At 32.9% G+C, this 18,837-nt stretch overlaps 1 protein-coding gene across 2 annotated transcripts in view; it reads left to right on the top strand.

Moving 5' to 3' along the window:
• LOC110033053 (aldehyde dehydrogenase family 3 member F1-like) overlaps positions 1 to 10,896 on the top strand; it is a gene marked incomplete at its 5' end in the record, with an annotated part of 35,373 nt that extends 24,477 nt beyond the window's left edge. For both annotated transcript variants that reach the window (XM_020736907.1, XM_020736906.1), the window contains 5 exon segments: positions 7,860 to 7,964; positions 9,052 to 9,212; positions 9,297 to 9,387; positions 10,109 to 10,258; positions 10,391 to 10,896. In XM_020736907.1, the coding sequence (XP_020592566.1) occupies positions 7,860 to 7,964; positions 9,052 to 9,212; positions 9,297 to 9,387; positions 10,109 to 10,258; positions 10,391 to 10,627 (744 nt within the window). In that variant the 3' untranslated portion in view covers positions 10,628 to 10,896.
• Between the last annotated feature and the right edge of the window lie 7,941 nt (positions 10,897 to 18,837).

Here is an 18,837-nt window from a genome sequence, read left to right as displayed (position 1 = left end):
CGCTCACGACCTCGCCCTCTTTCCGAAGCCCGCGGCCCTCCGTCGCCCGCCGGCCCTACGTCGCTCTCCGTCGCCAAAAGCCAGTTGAAGCCCGTGGCCCTTCGTCGCTCTCCGTCGACGAAAGCCAGTCGAAGCTCGTATCCCTTCGTCGCTCTCCGTCGCCGAATATTCGGCACTTCGTCGCTCTCTGTCGCCGAGATCAAGTCGAAGCCCGCGACCCCCTCCTAGTCGCTCTCCTCCACCAAATCCAGGCCCTCCGTCCTCTGCTTTGATGATGGATCAGTCTTTTAGCTTCGTCCTCCACCTAATTTTCGTTCAGCGGTAGTTTGGCATTTGGCTTTCGGCTACTGCTCGAGATGGAAGTGGAAGTAACTTCAACCCGGAAGATTTGAGCAGCAGGGAGAAGTATCGCCTTTACAGGTGGAGTTTTGGTAAGCTTTCTATTGCTCCACTCAAGAAACACTAACAATATCTAAATTGAGAGTGTAACACGAGCTGTAGCCGAAAACGTCGTTATTAGATCCTTATCTTCCTGTAAAAATTTCTTGATGCAAATTTGTTCATAAATCGTAGTATACTTTTGTAAATTTGTTGGAGAAATGGGTTATTTCTCTTTACTTGATTAATTTTCCTATGTTGTCTTTTTTTTTTTTTTTATATATATGTAGAAGGTCACATTGCATGTAGGAATTAATGAACTCGTCATCCTGCAATCCTTTTTTCTTGCTAAATTCTTGATGCATTGTGCAACTTATGACAAGTTAATTAAGATTTTGACAGATTAAAGACTTTGGATTCTTTTTTGTTTTGATGATTTTATTGTGAAAAAGAAAATTTAAATCTCATTTTTTCATTTCTTACATAAGATACTATCATAGCTTATTTGGCTGGTCAGTCGGTTTCTTGATTGATGGTTTTGGCAGATATTGAATGCAACCTTTGGATGGTTCCCTTCTGTCAAATTTGATTCATTGTAGTATTAAATTTTACTTTCTTAAGTGAATTGGATTGGAGTTTGAATCTATTCTGCAGTTTCTTCATACTAGCAGGCAAAACAAAAGATTGTTAATGGATTTTACAATTCAAATGTACGGTGGAAAATTATCACTCACATATCAGAATTAAATTTTTAATCGTCAATAGCAGTTGCATAATGTTTGGTTTATTTGATTCCTAGCATTTTGAATTATCTAAAGCATCACAAGTATGCTAGTACAATGTTTAATTACAATTCTCTAAAATTTCAAGTTAAAGAGTTGACCTTTTTGGTTGGTTGTTCTCTCTATGTAAGATGCGGCTTAAAACAATATATTGATATCACATTGTATCTTGAAAACTAACATGTTTAAATTAGGAAATAATGTTTCTATTATGAATTGGAGTAAAAAACATGACTGGCTATGGATGTTAAGCCACACCCACCACCACATCCCCATCAAAGCTGTGAGCATTTAATAACAATTTTCAGAGGGATCGTACTTTTGCAGGCCCGAGATTATAATCCATATCAGTGTGTGAATGTGTAATGAACTTTCATATATGTCACTATGTTTTTTTGATGTAATCACAACTTTTTTGAGTTATATAAATATTATTAAATTTTTTTGCATTTTCATTTCTTGACATTTGAGAAAATAACATTCTGCTACACAGATTATTCATTCAACTAAAAAATTTTGCAAATAAGCTGTTTACAAAACGAACTAATCAAACAGCTAAACAACTTATTCAAAACAGGGCAGAATGGTCAATTTTACAAAATCAGTTGTTTTCCAGACGCAATAACCAAACAGCCAGACAGCTTATCCGGATCAACTGGTCATCAGCAGATTATCAGGATAAACTGCTTATCAGCAGAAGCTGGATAAGCTGCTTATCAGCAGAAGCTGGATAAGCTGCAGCTGCCCCAAACAGACCCTAAATCGCCTATTATTGAGGAGAGTATTTGTACTTTTAATCTATAATAATATTTTGGTTTTTCTCAATTTTTTTGCCTTAGTAGATAATCATATTTGCACAATCTTATTTGATTTATATATTTTGCTTTATTGGTCAGATTGCTCTTAATTCTAATCATATTTTTTGTAGAATTAATAAAATTTAATATAAATTTCAATTACAACAACTAAACTTAAAGTTTAAAGTATTGAAATGCTACTTATATTAGTGTAATACAACCGAAATTCAAAATTAAATTAAAGCATAATTAAGTAAAGTGATAGTTGAATATTTTATATTTTATAGGTGATAATTTGGAAGTAATACAAGTTAAGAGCAAATAAATTGTCTATTATCGAGGAGAGTATTTGTATTTTTAATCAATAATAATATTTTGGTTCTTCTCGATTTTTATGCATTTGTAGATAATCATATTTGCTCAATCTTATTTAATTTATATATTTTCCTTTATTGGCCAGATTGCTGTAAATGATTGAAGCTACTTAATATCATACATTGGTATATGTTATATATACTACATTGACTGGGTATGACGAAAACATGAAGGATATAATTATGTTAACTGTTTGTATGTGCATGACTTACTATGATGAATTCACTTCTTGATGATACTAGTGAGAAAACATTAAGGTATCTGTATACATATATGTAAAAAAATATTGAAATTGATTTTCTTAATTGACATAATTTTTAGACAGTGCTCGTGTGATTATTGTACAAATACATATGATATTAATATGTTATTGATATTGTAAGGTTCTTTGAATAACATTAAATGTTTTTTATTTGTTTATTAAAAACTTGATTAAGATGCGCATTACTTTGGTTTTTAAGTAGGAGTATTCACTGACATTGTTTAGTTTACAATTATTTTAATTTGATATTTTAGGTTTAGTTAAGCAATTTAAAAGATGAATGATATAAAAGTAAACATTTATAGAAGATGGGGACATCCAACAACGAGGTAATTTTGATTATATAATTTTAATTTAATTTCGTTAGTGGCTCTTTCATTTATTAAAATTATAGACAAATATAGAAAATTTAGTTTACACTATCCAACCGTCTGTTCTCGTCTTAATTGATTTTAAGCCCCGGGCTGGGTCATGACACATGCTAATATCACATTTTGATGATTAACATATGATGTTATGCATGGAAAGTTGGTAGTAGTTAGGGGCGTCAATATGGGTCCGATTCGTGTCCGGTCAGAAAATGACTCGACCTTAATTGGTTCAACCCAAACCCGGCCCAAATAATAAACATGTTGAAAATTAACACCTAAACTTGAGCTTGATCCGCTAACTCGAACCTGACATGAACTTTCGTGCTTATTCGAGTCATGTTTGGGTTTTTGGATTCAACTCGAACTCCACCCAAATTATAAACTGGTTGAATTCTCTGACCCGAATCTAACTCGAACAAATATTCGAGTCAATCTTAACCTAGATTTTTCGAGTCGAGTTCGAGTCGTGTTGGTGTGTCACGTCAATTTTCGACACTCCTAGTAGTTGGGGCGTCAAAAAGTTAACTCGACACCCCAACTCGACTCGAACATAACTAAAAGAATTTTTGGGTCTAGACTTACTCGAAAAAATTTTGGGTCTGGTTCAAGTTTGGAATCTCAATCATTTTCATTTTCTGGTTGGATTAATCTGCTAACCTTAAATTGGCTCAAAATCAAGCCACAAACTTGAAATTTGCCCTAGATTGACTCAAAACCAACCTGAATTTGACTTGAATCATCATTATGCCTCTTGTTAAATAGTTATGAGTGGTGTTTGGGTCGTCTAGTTGAAGGCAGGCCAGGTTAGTGTCGAACTTTCTAACCTGTTTAATATTAGGGTTGAGTTCGAGTCAAAACATGTTTTAGTAGGGTCAATTTTGGGTTAGAGTCAAACTTGACCCATGAATCTGATTTGACATCCCTAATTAGCGGAGGATATCAACTGCTTGCAAATGTTTAGGTGACTGAATGTTGTCAATTAACACAAATGTTGAGTGGCATTGATCGATTAATGTTTAATGAGTCAGTGAGCAATGGTTTGACCATGAAATGTCTTTAAAAGTAGGATTTTGAAATTCTCAATTGTTCTTAAGAAGTCCTAGAGCAAAATGTGCAAGAAAGGGGAACTGTGGCCAATTTATAAATTTTGATGAGGGAATTTGCTTTTTTTCTAAAATTATCCTGTAATATTCTGATTTTTATTAGCAAGAAACACACCAGATTGCATGCTTTGACGTTTTAAAAGCTACTGGGCGATCTCTCTTTGAACCATGCTTATGTTAGTAGCAAACTAACCGTCAATGTAATGGGTCATCAGTGTTGCGTTCTGAGGTTAACGAATGAAAGGTCGAGTTTTATAGTGCTTGAAGCCATTAGTGCTATGCGACCGACGAATTGAAAATTCATTGCTTTGAGTGATTCAAAATAAAAGTTGAAGCATAAAACCTGTATGTTACTATCACTGAAAATGTTGATGGCTGGGAGCAATTTTGTTATATATTTATCTATCATAATGAGAAAACTAACGTGGCTGATGGTTCATCAATGAGATGTATATACAAGTCGTGATAATATTGAGAAAGTGCAGTAATCAAATTTAGGGCTGATAAAAAAATGATGAGGGCTCAATCCTTTTTGGTGGTGAAATGTTTTGTCCAATAGGAGTTTAATGTCTTAAATGGATTGCAATTTTTTCACTTGCAGATATCGTAATGGCTTCATGAAATCTCAACATGCGAAATTTTATGATAAGTTGAATGTGAATCATTGTATTTTTTCATTATCCACTTGTGTTTATATGCACACTTTAAGCTATTTCTTTATGTTATTAGACACATTTGGATAATTTTTGGCATTGTTAAATTTTTTTAGAAGATTTTTCAGATTCAACTTAGTATTTTTAGATCCAAATAAGGTCATGAAATTTCATACCTAATTAGTGAGCTGTGTTTATTACTTTTATTATTATTTTGCTTTATTTTAATTTTATTGCCATCAATATATGTCCCTAGTATGAATGAGAAAGGTTGGATTGTCCCCTATTCCTATGGTTGATAGACAATCATAAAAATCGCATCAAATGTAATTTAATGAATCAAAATTTGAATTATGTTGGCATTAGTGCGTGGAAGCAACACACCATGTTCTAGTTTGAATGTAGGGTGATGTTGATAAGGGTTTGCTAGTATGTCACTCTTAGGGACACACCACAAATTAACTTGATTGTGATGAAAAATAAGAAGGGTGGGTTTGGACATTACTCCTAAATGATTTATCTTAAGTTAACGTGATTGTAGTGAAACTTGTTCAATGTTCAACTAATGTTAAATCTAGAATTAGACATTTCATGTGAAATATGAGAAATTTGAATTAGAAGGCAAGAGACTCGGTCAAAACTCTGTTAAGAAGAATAAATATTGCTTGTTTACTACAAACTAAAATGGAGAGCAAAAAATCCCAAAATAAGAGTTTTTTAACTTAATAGATGTTGAAAACTATTGGAAAAGTTAGTAATAGGAAAAGGGTTGGGCTAGTGCTTTTGGTAATTTTAGTAGATTATTGATATGGCTATTAACACTAAGAGAATTATTAATAAGAAAATTATTCAAGTGGCTAGTGCTTATGATTCCTCAAATTGGATTGTAAGATAATTTAAAAGTAATTATTGGGAAAAGTGGATGAACTACTGCAACATATTGCCACTCAAAAATGTATTTATTAAAGTTGATTTATACTAGTGATAGGTTCTAGTAGAATAGGCAATTAAAAAAATTATGGTGGTTATGGAATGGGGGATACAAAATGCATTAAGAGAAGCTATACTTGATTTTGCAGTAGTTTATAATCATGCAATGAAAAGAAATCATGTCCTTGGGATATTGTGGTGGAATTTTATAGGTAGGATTGTTATGCTTTTAAGATAGTTGCTAAGAGTAAAATTGTGCATTACTGGAGGAAGCAAAAAGCCAAACAAGACCGTCCTTATTTGCTGGTTAAGTTTGTATGTTAGTATATCCATCTGATTATTTGTTATATATATATATTTATTTTATTTTTGGTTCTATTTTTCATTTTTGTAAAATCAATGAAATCGTTAACTAAATTTGGCTATGTTTTTCAAATTTTAAATTAGTAGAGCTTGTGAAACTTGAATAATTTAGTGATAGGAAGATGTATATTATTTATTTTACATGTCAAAATTATAAGATTTAGCAAAGATTAATTCATATTCTTTATAATATGTATGCTATTTAAAATAAAGGTAATTAGGTTTACTATTAAGCTAATTATATTTTTGTTCATTAAGAAATGAATTGAGCTAATTGAATTAAAATTTGGTTCAATTTAGTTTGGTTTGAAATAATGTTTAGATTGCTAAACTTTTTGAATTTTAGAACTGAAACTAAATGGTTTAGCTAATTTGTAAACCAAACACGATAAATCAATCAAATGCATGCCCCTGGCTAAAAGAGTAATAATAGAATTCTTTAGGTGAGCCGAACCTCTAATGGAATAAGATGATTAGTCTCATCAACAATATTGTTGTAGAAGTTTTAGGTGAGTTGGAAAAAAGATTGTAAACTCATAATTTGACTTACGGTTTGTTTGGGACAAGCTTTTTACTTGCTTTGCTTTTCAGACTGTCACCACAGTTCTGTTTGGGGAACTGTTTTTTTTTGCAGCGAACAGCTCTTTTCAACCTGAGTCGTTAAAGCGTGGTGGCTGCCAGAAGGCTGCGGTTTGACTTTTTAAAAATAAAATAAACTTGTAATAGGCACCGCAATTTTTTAAAAACAGTTTCTTCTGCAGCAGCTTCATAACTGCTTCTTCAAACAGCTGTAGCTGCCCCAAACAGTCCCTTAGTAATTAAGTGTGGAAACCTAATAAGGACTAATCTAAAGAAACACTTCTAAATTTTTTGAGTCATACAATAATGCATGAGTGAGTAATGAAGCAAAGACCGGTTACATATTTAGTGTTAGTGACTATGATCTTAATTATTATTATTCAATGTTACTGAAGGAAAAGCTACTTCACAATTTATATGTGAATGGTTTAAATATCATGGATCTACTTCATAGAAGATTAAAGATTATAGATGTTTATATAACTTCTAAAATAATGGTTGGATTGGTTAAATGATCAAGTGGCTTGGGAGTTTTGTGATAAGAGGGTATCTTGGAGACTTAAATGTAAATTTATTAAAATCACATTAAGCATGCTATGTTATAAGGATCCGAATATTGGGTTTTGAAAAGTGATTGATATCTGGTTGATATGAAAATGTTAATATTAAGATAGAAGTGTAGCAAAACTAGAAATTTTAAATTAGGGATTGATTATACAATAGTAAATGTTAGTGTGATGCTTTTAAGATTTGGTGGTTAAAAATATATAGATAATTTAAATATATGTAACAAATAAAAAAAATATGACTGTTATATGAGTTGATAAAATTAGTTTCAAACGTTCATGAAGGAAAATGGGCAGACCTAAGCTTATATAGATAGATGTTCAAAAAGATTTATGAAGAATATGTTTAAAACATTAGGTAATGTTCAATATAAATGAATGAAAAATGAAGATTCATAACAGAAAACCCTAATTTTTTTGATAAGGATAATGATAGTGAATTTTACAACCAAAATTGAAGGGATGTCCATGTTTTATTTTCTGATTGAGCTAGACTACGACCATCACGCCTCTCTTCATTCCATGTTGCATTGATTAAGATATGGTACATCAAATAGCTTGTAGTGATCATATGGTAGGGAGTGAAAAATTAATGTGGTAGTAATATAGAGCATTCTTTCTTAATTTCATAAAAATTTTGTTTTTTATTTTGTTCGGCCTGTCTTATAATATTTTGTTTCCCTATATCTTTTATGCATAGGTGACCATAAACAGAGTTGCTGGAGCAAAGTGGGGTCTTTGCGGTGGCCAGGCATGCATAGCAATTGATTATTTGCTTGTGGAAGAGAAATTTGCACCCCTTCTGGTAACCCTTCTCTATGTAAAATGCTGTACCACATTCAACAAAAAATTCCAATCAATCTTCTAAACTAAAACTATTTAGTTTATGATTTTCTAATCATTATCCATCGCATTTCAAATGTACTTGAATTGCTAGGTATCTTGATCAATCTTAAGTTGTCCTTTATGGGTTATCATTGAAAATATTGTAAGAGTTCCTGTCATTTGCATTACCTGCATGGCAAACAATTGCTTAGAAAGCATTTTTAATTGCTTTAAAAACTTTATTAAGTTAACTTCAATGGAAAATGAAGGCTCATAATATGTTCTTATGTTGGTGTCTGGAATAAAGGAGGATCGAAAATAGGCCTAATTTACCCTTGGTCAAACTCATTTTCAATTCAAGTTGTTAAGCCTATTGTGCTCTACTTCTGGTATTTCTATTGAAACATTTTTTTTATTTTACATATTTGTTGTGGTATTTAACCCAATATAACAATTCCCCTCATGTGTTATTCTCATTTTCCATCACTCCCTCTTAAATGAAACTTTTTTAAGATCATCAATTATTATACATTAAGAAACAGTCCAATCATGTGGAGTTGTCATGGGAGTTGGGCATTCTTGAACACAACATGATAGAAAACACTAAAGACCAACAAAAGACACAAATACAATGAACCATTCAGTTCTATTATAATCATTAGATTTGATTTCACTTACTAATTTGGGTGAAATAAGTTAGGCTTGGCACACCAATGCTCAAATTTATTTTCAACCAAACTTATAAGGATTAGGGGCCACCATTTGATATTTGTTAACCAATTTTTATTTAATATTTATATATCTAATATGAAGTTAAACCCAACGCTTCCAAATGCTTTACAGCTCCAAAAGTAAGATTAGAAAAGACAATATTCCAATCCATCGCTGAAGTGTGCAAGAACAGAAGTATACAAGGAATGCTTAAGTGAAGTATACAAGTTAAACCCAACGAAAAACACAAAAAACATTTCCAAGTTACCAATTTAAATGATGAAATAAAGAATTCAATGAAATTGCTTTTTTTCAGAAAGATTGATCTCTTTGTTTTTCATTTTTGCATCCTGAAGGTTGACCGGCTTAAGGCAAAGATCAAGAAATTGTACAATGATCCTGAGAACACTGCAAGGATTGTTCACGGGCAACATTTTCAAAGACTAAGGGACATTCTCAATGACCCTGCTGTTGCTGCCTCTGTTGTGTATGGTGGTTCATCAAACGCTGAAGGCCTGTAATGTCTTAACCTTTTATCATTATCATCCGCCAAAGTTTTTTCTTTCCAGAGATAATAATGATTACACATCTTGCTTTGCAGGTTAATTGAGCCGACAATTCTGCTAGACCCCCCTTTAGATTCTGAGATCATGAGAGAGGAGATTTTCGGGCCAATGCTTCCTATAATCACAGTATGATATTAAGCTAACTGTTATTTGATAAGAAAATATTTAGGTCTTGTTTGATTCAGTGTTTTTAAATTATCATTTTTGTAGTTAGCATAATTTTGACATGTTATTGTCCAAATGCACCGTGTTTGTTTTAGGAGTTGTTTGGGGTAATGATAAGAAAATAGTAGCATTATCTATATTATTGATTTGTTTAAATGATAGGATTTCTTTTGAATTGCAAAGTGTTTGCAATGGAATAATCAATAATGACTTCAAGCTTTTTTATGCCTTTCATATCCATTAACCTTCAAAGTTGAGGTAACCTAAGCAAATGTTCAATTTGCTCACTATTTAGATTTTAGATTACCTCAATCTTAATCTCTAGTGTAATTTGCATTACCTCAATTTCCAAGAAGACACCAGACCAAAGAGCCTCTTATATAATAAAAAGTATTTTTGCTACCAAGATGACATTAGACCAAACAATCTTTTAATGCTTACTTAAAAATTGTAGTGCTATTTAGAATGATTAATAGTGATTATGGCCATTTGTTCTCCCCCTTTTTAGCTATGAAGATTGGATAGCATCCAATTTTATCTCTATCTATAATTATTCAATGCGGAAGAAATTGTCATATTACCCACCTTTCATTCCTAGTAAAACACATCATCACATGAAAAAATATTGAAATCAAATAACCCTCAAAAAAATTTAAGCTTTACATGATCTTCTCATTCACAGCTAAAGAAGATTGAAGATAGCATTGAATTTTTGAAAGCGAGACCACAGCCTCTGGTCATTTATGCTTTTACAGTTGATGAAAGGCTGAAGAGGAGGATCGTTGAAGAAACGTCATCAGGCGGCATCACTTTTAATGATGCAATGATACAAGTAATCAGGCAACTTGAAAGGCCTTTCAATAATTTTGCAACTCATCCTTTTATTTTCTTTTCTTTTTTTTTTCTCCCAGTTATTGGATAACCATTTGCTTTTTAATGAACATTTGATGCACATTTGTGACAGTTTGCAGCAGACTCACTACCCTTTGGGGGTATCGGCGAAAGCGGCCTCGGAAAATACCACGGAAAGTACTCCTTCGACCAATTCAGCCATGGAAAAGCCATATTGAGAAGAAGCTTTCTCATAGAATTTTCGTTTAGATATCCTCCTTGGAGTGAGTGGAAGCTCAAGTTAATCAGATATGCTTTTAGATTTTACTATATTGGTATCCTGCTAATGTTTCTTGGACTGGAGAGATGAGAGATGAGGGGCAGTGGAATAGAATTCATATCTGTCACCTTTTTATGCAGCCAAGTTAGGAGTTATGTTGGTGAAAGATGAAGTCTTCTTTATTGTTGTTTTATGCAGATTTGTTGGTGGTTTTGTATGTAGTTAAATCTGGATTTATGAGGGGGAACAGTGAAGTCTGTTACTAGCTTCAATTTGTTGTCTTACAAGTATTGCTGAAGTGATAAATAAGACGGAGACTTGTATAATTTATCAAATATTTATGAGTGTGATTAAAAAAATTTAATGATATTAAATTTTTTTTTTTGTAGAAAATATAAGAATGGCAAAACATGCTTTCCTATTATGCTTTAGTGTATTTCTAGGTGTTCAGACCATATTTAGGAAGTTATAAAAGTACTAAATACAATTAAAAATTAAGGGGGATTTACATATGTTTGATGTGAACATTGTTTAAAAAATGAATAGTCTTGCTGTTACATTTGAGGGGAGAAATTATTCTCCTTTAATGATCCATTATTGTGATTTATTTTTTTCTTTTCTATCATGATGATTTGAGTGCCCCTTTAATTGTAAGAGGGTTTGTCTGAGTTATATGTATGTGTTAGTTATTTGCTTGCTGAAAAGTTAAGAGTTTTATTCTCTTAAAATCTGCCTGGTATTAGAGCCTAGAAAGAAACCCGAGGTATTGTTCCTCTGCTAAAGCCTCTCGCTCTAGCCGCCAGTCCTTATAGGCACTCCTCTCGATTATCTCCTTCCCTAATTATTGCGTACGGACACCGCATGCATCTCTGCATTCGGTGTCCAATCATGACCGTAGATCACGGTGATCTACGGTCAGGATATATTTCAATTTTTTTTTTTTTTAATTTTAAGTGGGGCATACTGAAATACATCATGACCGTAGATCACCTAATTAGGAATAATTTTTCTTATGTCCGTCCATATGAAATAATTTTTAAGTCCGTCCGTATGGAATAATTTTTCCTACTAGTGTGGATTATCTGCTCGTTTACTTCCCTACATGCAATCGTCCGCTTTTCAAGGATCGTTTACTCGTTCCGTCACCTTAGCATGGGTCGTCAGCTAGTTTTGTCTCCTTCGCGTAGATCGTTTGATAGTTACGTTGCCTTCCCTTGGAACGTTTGCTCGTTCAGGTGCTTGATTCCGTGCCTTCTCACTCTCTTCCTTTGGTATTTTCTTTTGTGAGTCGTCTTCACCATGCTCCCAATCAATAATTTCTCATGGGGTGCGATTCCTCAACTGATTCTCTGCCTTTCTTCCAAATGCTTTTTTGACTACCTTCCAACTCCTTATTTCAATTATCAATGGGTGATCAGTGCTGCGACATCCAATCGTTTTTTCCTATTAAAAATCCTAGATCAGAAATAATCTTCTCCTTCTAGTGGAGATGGCAAATCCGTCGCGTGTTGATGATATACAGTTTTTTTTTTCTTGTGGAAATTATGTGGCTGTGAGAGAGAGTTTCTCTCTCAGGCAGAAATTATATGTCATCGACAGACAATTTATCTCTCTGTGGAAATTCTGTGTTGGCAACAAATAGTTTCTCTCTAGTAAAAATTCTCCCAGTGATGTTCTTACTGCTGACTCATCATGACTAACAAATACAATGTGATAGTATCTTCTTCCTTTTCAAAAGTAACTTTTGAATCTGAACCTAAGACGAGTTTCTACAACATATGAAATCTCTTCCTTCATCACCAATTACAAGTTGCATGACAGTAATATTCTCCAATTGTCTCAATCAGTTTTCATGTACATCTTTGGTAAAGAAAAATTTGATCATGTCACAGAGGAAAATTTTGCACTAGAAATTACTGATCATAAATATTAAGCATGGATGATTGAATAGCATATAACATGTCATGGCTTGTCAATTCTATGCCCACAAAATTGAAGAAAATTTCCTTTTGTACAAAACTACAAAAGAAATATGGGATATCACAAGAGAGACCTATTCAAGTGTTAAAAACACATCTAAGTTGTTTGACATTAAAACTAGATTACAATATTTGCATCATAGTGAGTTGAATGTTACTTAATACTTAATATTCTCTTTAAATATTGGCTCCAACATGATATGCATGAAACATGCACATGGAAGTGCTTACAAGATTGCTCTTTATCTAACTATTATTGAATAGATGAGAACCATAAAGTTCTCCTAGGAATCAACATGGAACTAGATGAAATCAAAGGAAGAATCATGGGACCTTGCTGAAGTACGGAGGAAAGAGATCAAGAAGAAACTCTAGATGGCAGGCAATTTCATTTAACCAAATATTGACAACTCGACTTTATACACTCACAAATCATCTTAGAACAACAAATAAAAAAGAAACATACTGTGTTGTGAAAATTCCAAGAAGCTTAATCATTTGAAGGAGAGTGTTGGAAATTTTATGGAAAGCCTATAAATTGGTATCCCAATAAAGTCAAATGTGATGGAAGAAATCAGGCAAACACAATATAAAAAAAAAAAACAAGCCTCATGAACATAGTTCATTTAATAAAAAACAACTTGAAGCTTTCTAAAGGCTTTTGGGACAATATTCTAAGCCTTCTACACAGCTTTAGTACGTCAATGTGGTCTTTCATCTACTCTTGTTGCTCTCAATAGAAAGAGCCAGCCTTGAATGGTGGAGTCTAGAGCATCTGATCACACTGCAGGTGATGTACTACTTTCTAATCCTTCCATTCGTATATGAACCATACTACAATCAGGTTCACTGATGGCTCGCTCCCTTTCATCTATAGAAGGAAGAAGAAGTGTGAAACTCACAAAGGATGTTATTTTTCAATATGTTCTTTTTGTTTATAAAATTAAATGCAATCTATCGTCTATCAGAAAGCTTACTCATGATATGAATTCTGTAACTAAATTCTACCATAATTTGTGTCTTTATGGTGAAGGACTCAGAAAAGGTGATTGACAGTACTGACATATATCACAAAATTTTCTACTCACTATGATTCCCACTTCAAAAAGATCATCTCATCATTCACAATCCTTTGAGTCAAGTCTTATATCTAATTCCCTTTCTCATATGAGTCAAGTTTTGGTATGAATTTTTTGCCTTGGTCATCCTAAATTCTATTATATTGAAAAATATAACCCATTTGTTTTTTCAATAAAAAGCCCTATTCTTATCAGCATGAAACTTGACAACTTGCTAAACACACTCGACAAATGAACCCAAGCCTGAAATACAAACTAGCACATCCCTTTTGCATGTTTTATAGTAATATATATGGGCCCTAAAACATATTAAGTACAAATGAGGCTAGGTGATTTGTTACCTTTATTATTGAGCATACCATAACCACATGGACATTTCTCATGAAGAAAAAATTTAAAACTGTCAGCATATTTGAAACCTTCCGTAACATGATCCTCCCCTAATCTTAGAAAAAAATTCAAATTCTCATAATTGATAATGTAAAAGACTAGCACAACTCCACTCTCGGCCCTTAACACTTTAAATATGGATTCATTTATAGAAGCTCTTATGTTGACACAACCCAACAAAATAGTGTGGTTGAAAGAATGAACATATATCTCTTTGAATTCACATATATATTTTTATTTACTAACAATGAACCCAAACACTTCTTGGTAATGTGATTCTCTCATCTATTTAACTTTTAAATAAGATGTCCAATAGAGTGCTAAACTTTAACAAACCTATCAACACCATAATAAAACATTGCCCTCATATTCAGTCAATCACCTCTAACCTACTACTAAAACCTGTTTGGTTGCATCGCCTTTGTTCATCTACATCAACCACATTAGAACAAACTTCATCCTAGGTCAATTAAATGCATATTTGTGAGCTATTATTTAAACAAATAGGGGGTATGAATGCAACTCTTTAGAAACATAATAGCTTTACTACAACTCCATGGATGTTACCTTAAAAACCAACCATATTTACCTCAAATCTAACATCCAGAGGGGGAGAGTTGAAGAGTATATCATATTTGGGATACCATTCAAGAACCTGGAGCTTGCCAACCTTATATCCTTATTGAACCCACTCTTGTCCTCACTATAAAAAATTAACCTGAAAATGAATGTATTACTTCACTACATCCTCTCATAACACTCCCTAGAAACAAAGAACTCTGTGTGTACACTAGAAAGAAAAAAAATCTACTGAGCATGTAAGCAAAAATATGCAAAATAAAGAATGCAAATCACCAGACCCAATTCCACACACCCCAAGTATTCACACAGAGGTTGGGTGAACGCATCATAAACACTAGGAGGAAGGAGTATAAGAATGCACAAAACAACTTATAGAAAAATTTGTGGTTTATGAAAATTATCATCTACTTACAAATCTTTTGTTCAAAACTTGGATAATTGCAAGTTTCAAATTCAAACCAAGCTGCTTGAAAAAAGGATGTAGAAGAAAGATTCTTTCCCTTGAAAAGAATGATAGATGGATCATAACAACTCAATCACTTGAGAAGAGGTGCAGGTTGTAAATGTGTATTCATTGTTAAATACAAAGTAGATGGGAGCCTAGAAAGGTTCTAGGATATACTTGTAGAAAAAAGATTCACTTAGTCCTTTGGGATTAGCTACTAGGAAACTATTGCACTAGTGACAAAGCTCAACATAATAAGAGTATTGCTATCATTGGGTGTTAATTAGAATTAGCCTTTACATTACCTAGACATTAAAACTATATTTTTTTGATCGGGATCTTAAGGAAGATGTGTATATGAAGATACCTTCATGATTAAATAATGGTACAAATAATCAAATGATGTGAAAACTAAGGAAATTATTGTATGGATTAAAATAATCTCCCAGTGCTTGTTTTAAAATGCTTACTAAGACTATTTTTTTGAATGGGTACTATTTGCAAAAGTTGATCACACTTTAATTTTGAAATTAAATCAAGAAGGTATGATAGCATACTTATTGTATGTGTAGATTAAATTATTCTTATAGACAATGCCGTACGGAAACTTAAAATAATCAAAATAATAATGGCTTATGAGTTTTAGATCGAAGATCTTTGAACTTTAGGGAAAGAAGTAGCTAGATCTAAAAAAGGAATTGTCATATCCCATAGAAAGTATATCCTTGGCTTATTAAAGGAGAAAAGAATATTGGGATACAAACCAACATATACTCTTATGGATCCCAATAGAGGAGCACCAAAAGGATTAGATAAGACATCCACTGAAAAAGAGAGGAATTGAATATTTATGTGGAAAATTTTTTTTCTGCGATATACAAGACCTAACATTGCTTCTTATGTGAGTGTAGTGAGTCAACATATGAATGATCCCAATGATTATCATTTAGAAGCAGTCTTTCAAATCTTGAGGTGCCTAAAGATAACTCCAGTGCATGGATTGATATTCAAGAAAATCAAGAATCATGAAAATGAGATCTACACTGATGCTTGCTGGACAGAAGAACTAATTGATAAAATATCTACCACAACTTACTGTTTATTTTTAAATCGTATTACTTAGAGAAGTAAAAAAGCAAGCAATTGTGGAAAGAAGTAGTGTAGAATTTAAGCATCGTGCTCTGGCCCTAAATTTATGAAGGGATCTGGCTGAAGAAACTACTAGTGAAACTTCACATGTAGAACCAAAGTACTATTAAGATGTTTATTGATTGTCCATCAACTATTAGTATTTCAAAGAACCTGAAATAATACGATCAAATAAAACATATAGAGATTGCCAAATACTTCATGTCTGAGATGGTTAAAGGAAGGGTTTTTAGTTAAGTTATATCTCAACAAAGTATCAGATTACCGACATTCTTACCAAGGCTCTTCTTAGTACCATTTTAGTGTTATCAGCAACAAAGTTGGGATGTATGACATTTAAAACCCAACTTGGGTGGGGGGTTGATATGCACATGATTTAGGAAATCATGGGTTCACTGTTACATTGAGTGGAGAAATTTTTCTCTCTTAATTATCTATTATTGTGTTTTATTTTTCTTTTTATCACGATAATTTGAATTTCTCTCTAATTATAAGAGGGTTAGTCCGAGTTGTATACATATTAGTTATTTGCTTAATGATAAATTATAGAGTTTTATTCTCCTAAAATCTACAACATGCTATCACACAATTATTATATATTTATTTATCTAATAATTTTTAATTATAGAACATGTATTTTGTCAATCAAGTCAAAATTTGTAAATGTAAAGATGAATTTTAGTTGAGGGACATCAACATTATAGAACATGTATTTTGTCAATCAAGTCAAAAATTGTAAATGTAAAGATGAATTTCAGTTAAGGATCTAATAGTCATGCTTCTTTATCTAGCCACGTAGTCAAATGCACTAGTGCTCCTTTCATATACAATATTAATTTGATTACTAATTCATCTTGGAATTATTGTTATAGTTGCTTGATCCTTCCTACAATTGTTTAAAATCACAAATTTATTACCTTCATATAAATAGAGTTATCATTCACAATAATAAAATCATAATTCTTGCTACCTAAATTAGTAATACTAATAGGCCAAAACATATTCATATGAAGTAACTCTTAAGGATAAATAAGTAGGCTATATTTTGACTTTAAAAGAATGTTTATCTTGCTTATGATGAATAAAAAACATCAAAATTATAATCAGAATATAAAAAAAAAGCATAAGCTATCAACTATTATGTTAAGCTTTTAAAATCATGTTGAATGCTCGTACGTTGTTATGCCATATCCTTTTATGCCTTGGTCAAATATCATCATTGATACTTTTCAAACAAAGAAAATTTGATTAACATCACTTGAATTATTTAAATCAATCAACTAAATATTTATATAAAATGATTTCATTAATTATAATGATAAAATGAGATGCTTGAAAATTATAATCTCTAAACCTCTATCACATAATTGACTAATAGACATCAATTTGTATTTTAAGCTATTTACTCAAAAAATTATCTAGAATTATGGAATTCATATTTGTGAATTAAATGTTTATAATTTTTCTCGAGTCTTATTTCCATATGTTACACATCTTCCTTTGTTTGGCTTTAAGGAAGTAAATATATCTTTGTTTCCTATTAAATGTCTTAAACATCCATTGTCTAAGTAATACATGCTTTCAATGATTTGGCTTTGAAGGAATTAATATATGAAAATTGGATGACTTCTTAAATTTACCAAATTTTGCAAGTAGAGGTGACCACTCCCTCTTCCCTCTCCACTTGGGTTTACCCTCCTCATGCAAAGTCTAACCTTGGTTTTATGCCCAAACCAACCTTTCAAATTCAACAAAAGTTGCCTTGGGGTCATGGGGCTCACCCTAACCACATTGGGACTAAACCTAGCCACTTGACCAAGGGGTTAAACCCAACCCAAGCTAATTTGCCAAAACCCCACTTTCCCCTTGGATATTCACCATGAGCACACCTTGGAGCCAAATTGAGTTGACCACTCAACCTCCCTAGCTTCCCTGAGCTTGGAGGTGACTTGTGGCCAATCACCCAGTCTCCTGAAAACACCATGCCCAAGAGTTCTAAAATAGCTGAGCTGGCTCAACCTAATTGGCCACTGGAGCACTTCTTCCCTTCACCTAAGTGGCTCCCCTGCCACCATGGCTTGCTCTGATTGCATCCATAACCTCTTCAATAAATAGGAGACCTCCCACGACCACAAAAAGGTGTGTGTGCTAAAACCTTAACGAAACTCTACCAAAATTCTCCCACACCCTCTAACAACCTTTCAAAGCCCATCTCCACCATTCTCCAACCACTATTGCCACTAATTGAGCTTAATTTCCCCACTAAAAATCAAGACCTTTCTTGTCCATCCCTCAAACTCAATCAAAACTCTCAATTGATTCACTCTTGAGCTTTACTAGAGCAAGAGAAGAAACTCCCCTTTGAAATTGCCCCTTCTCGAGCCCTCTGCACTAGACCTAGACCACACTCGAACCACCATTTAGTCTAGAACATACATAGACCTAACACAAGCTCACTCAGACAAAAGTATATATCAAAAAACCAAAATTCGGCCTCGGTTTGGGCTTTTATGAAAAAAGGTTAATTTCATGAGCATGGAATCGTATGAATGTGTTCGTCTCACCTAGATGAAGCTTTAGGAACAAACCTTGCATGATTTGGTTGAGAGTTGAGAGAGAAATTAGAGCTAGAAAATGTGTGGTTCTCAGGTTAAGTCATTTGGGGACGATGACTAG

This window comes from Phalaenopsis equestris, unplaced genomic scaffold (assembly GCF_001263595.1).
Source record: "Phalaenopsis equestris unplaced genomic scaffold, ASM126359v1 Scaffold001081, whole genome shotgun sequence".
In the NCBI taxonomy this organism is placed as follows: domain Eukaryota; kingdom Viridiplantae; phylum Streptophyta; class Magnoliopsida; order Asparagales; family Orchidaceae; genus Phalaenopsis; species Phalaenopsis equestris.
This window is presented reverse-complemented; position numbering and strand designations above follow the sequence as displayed.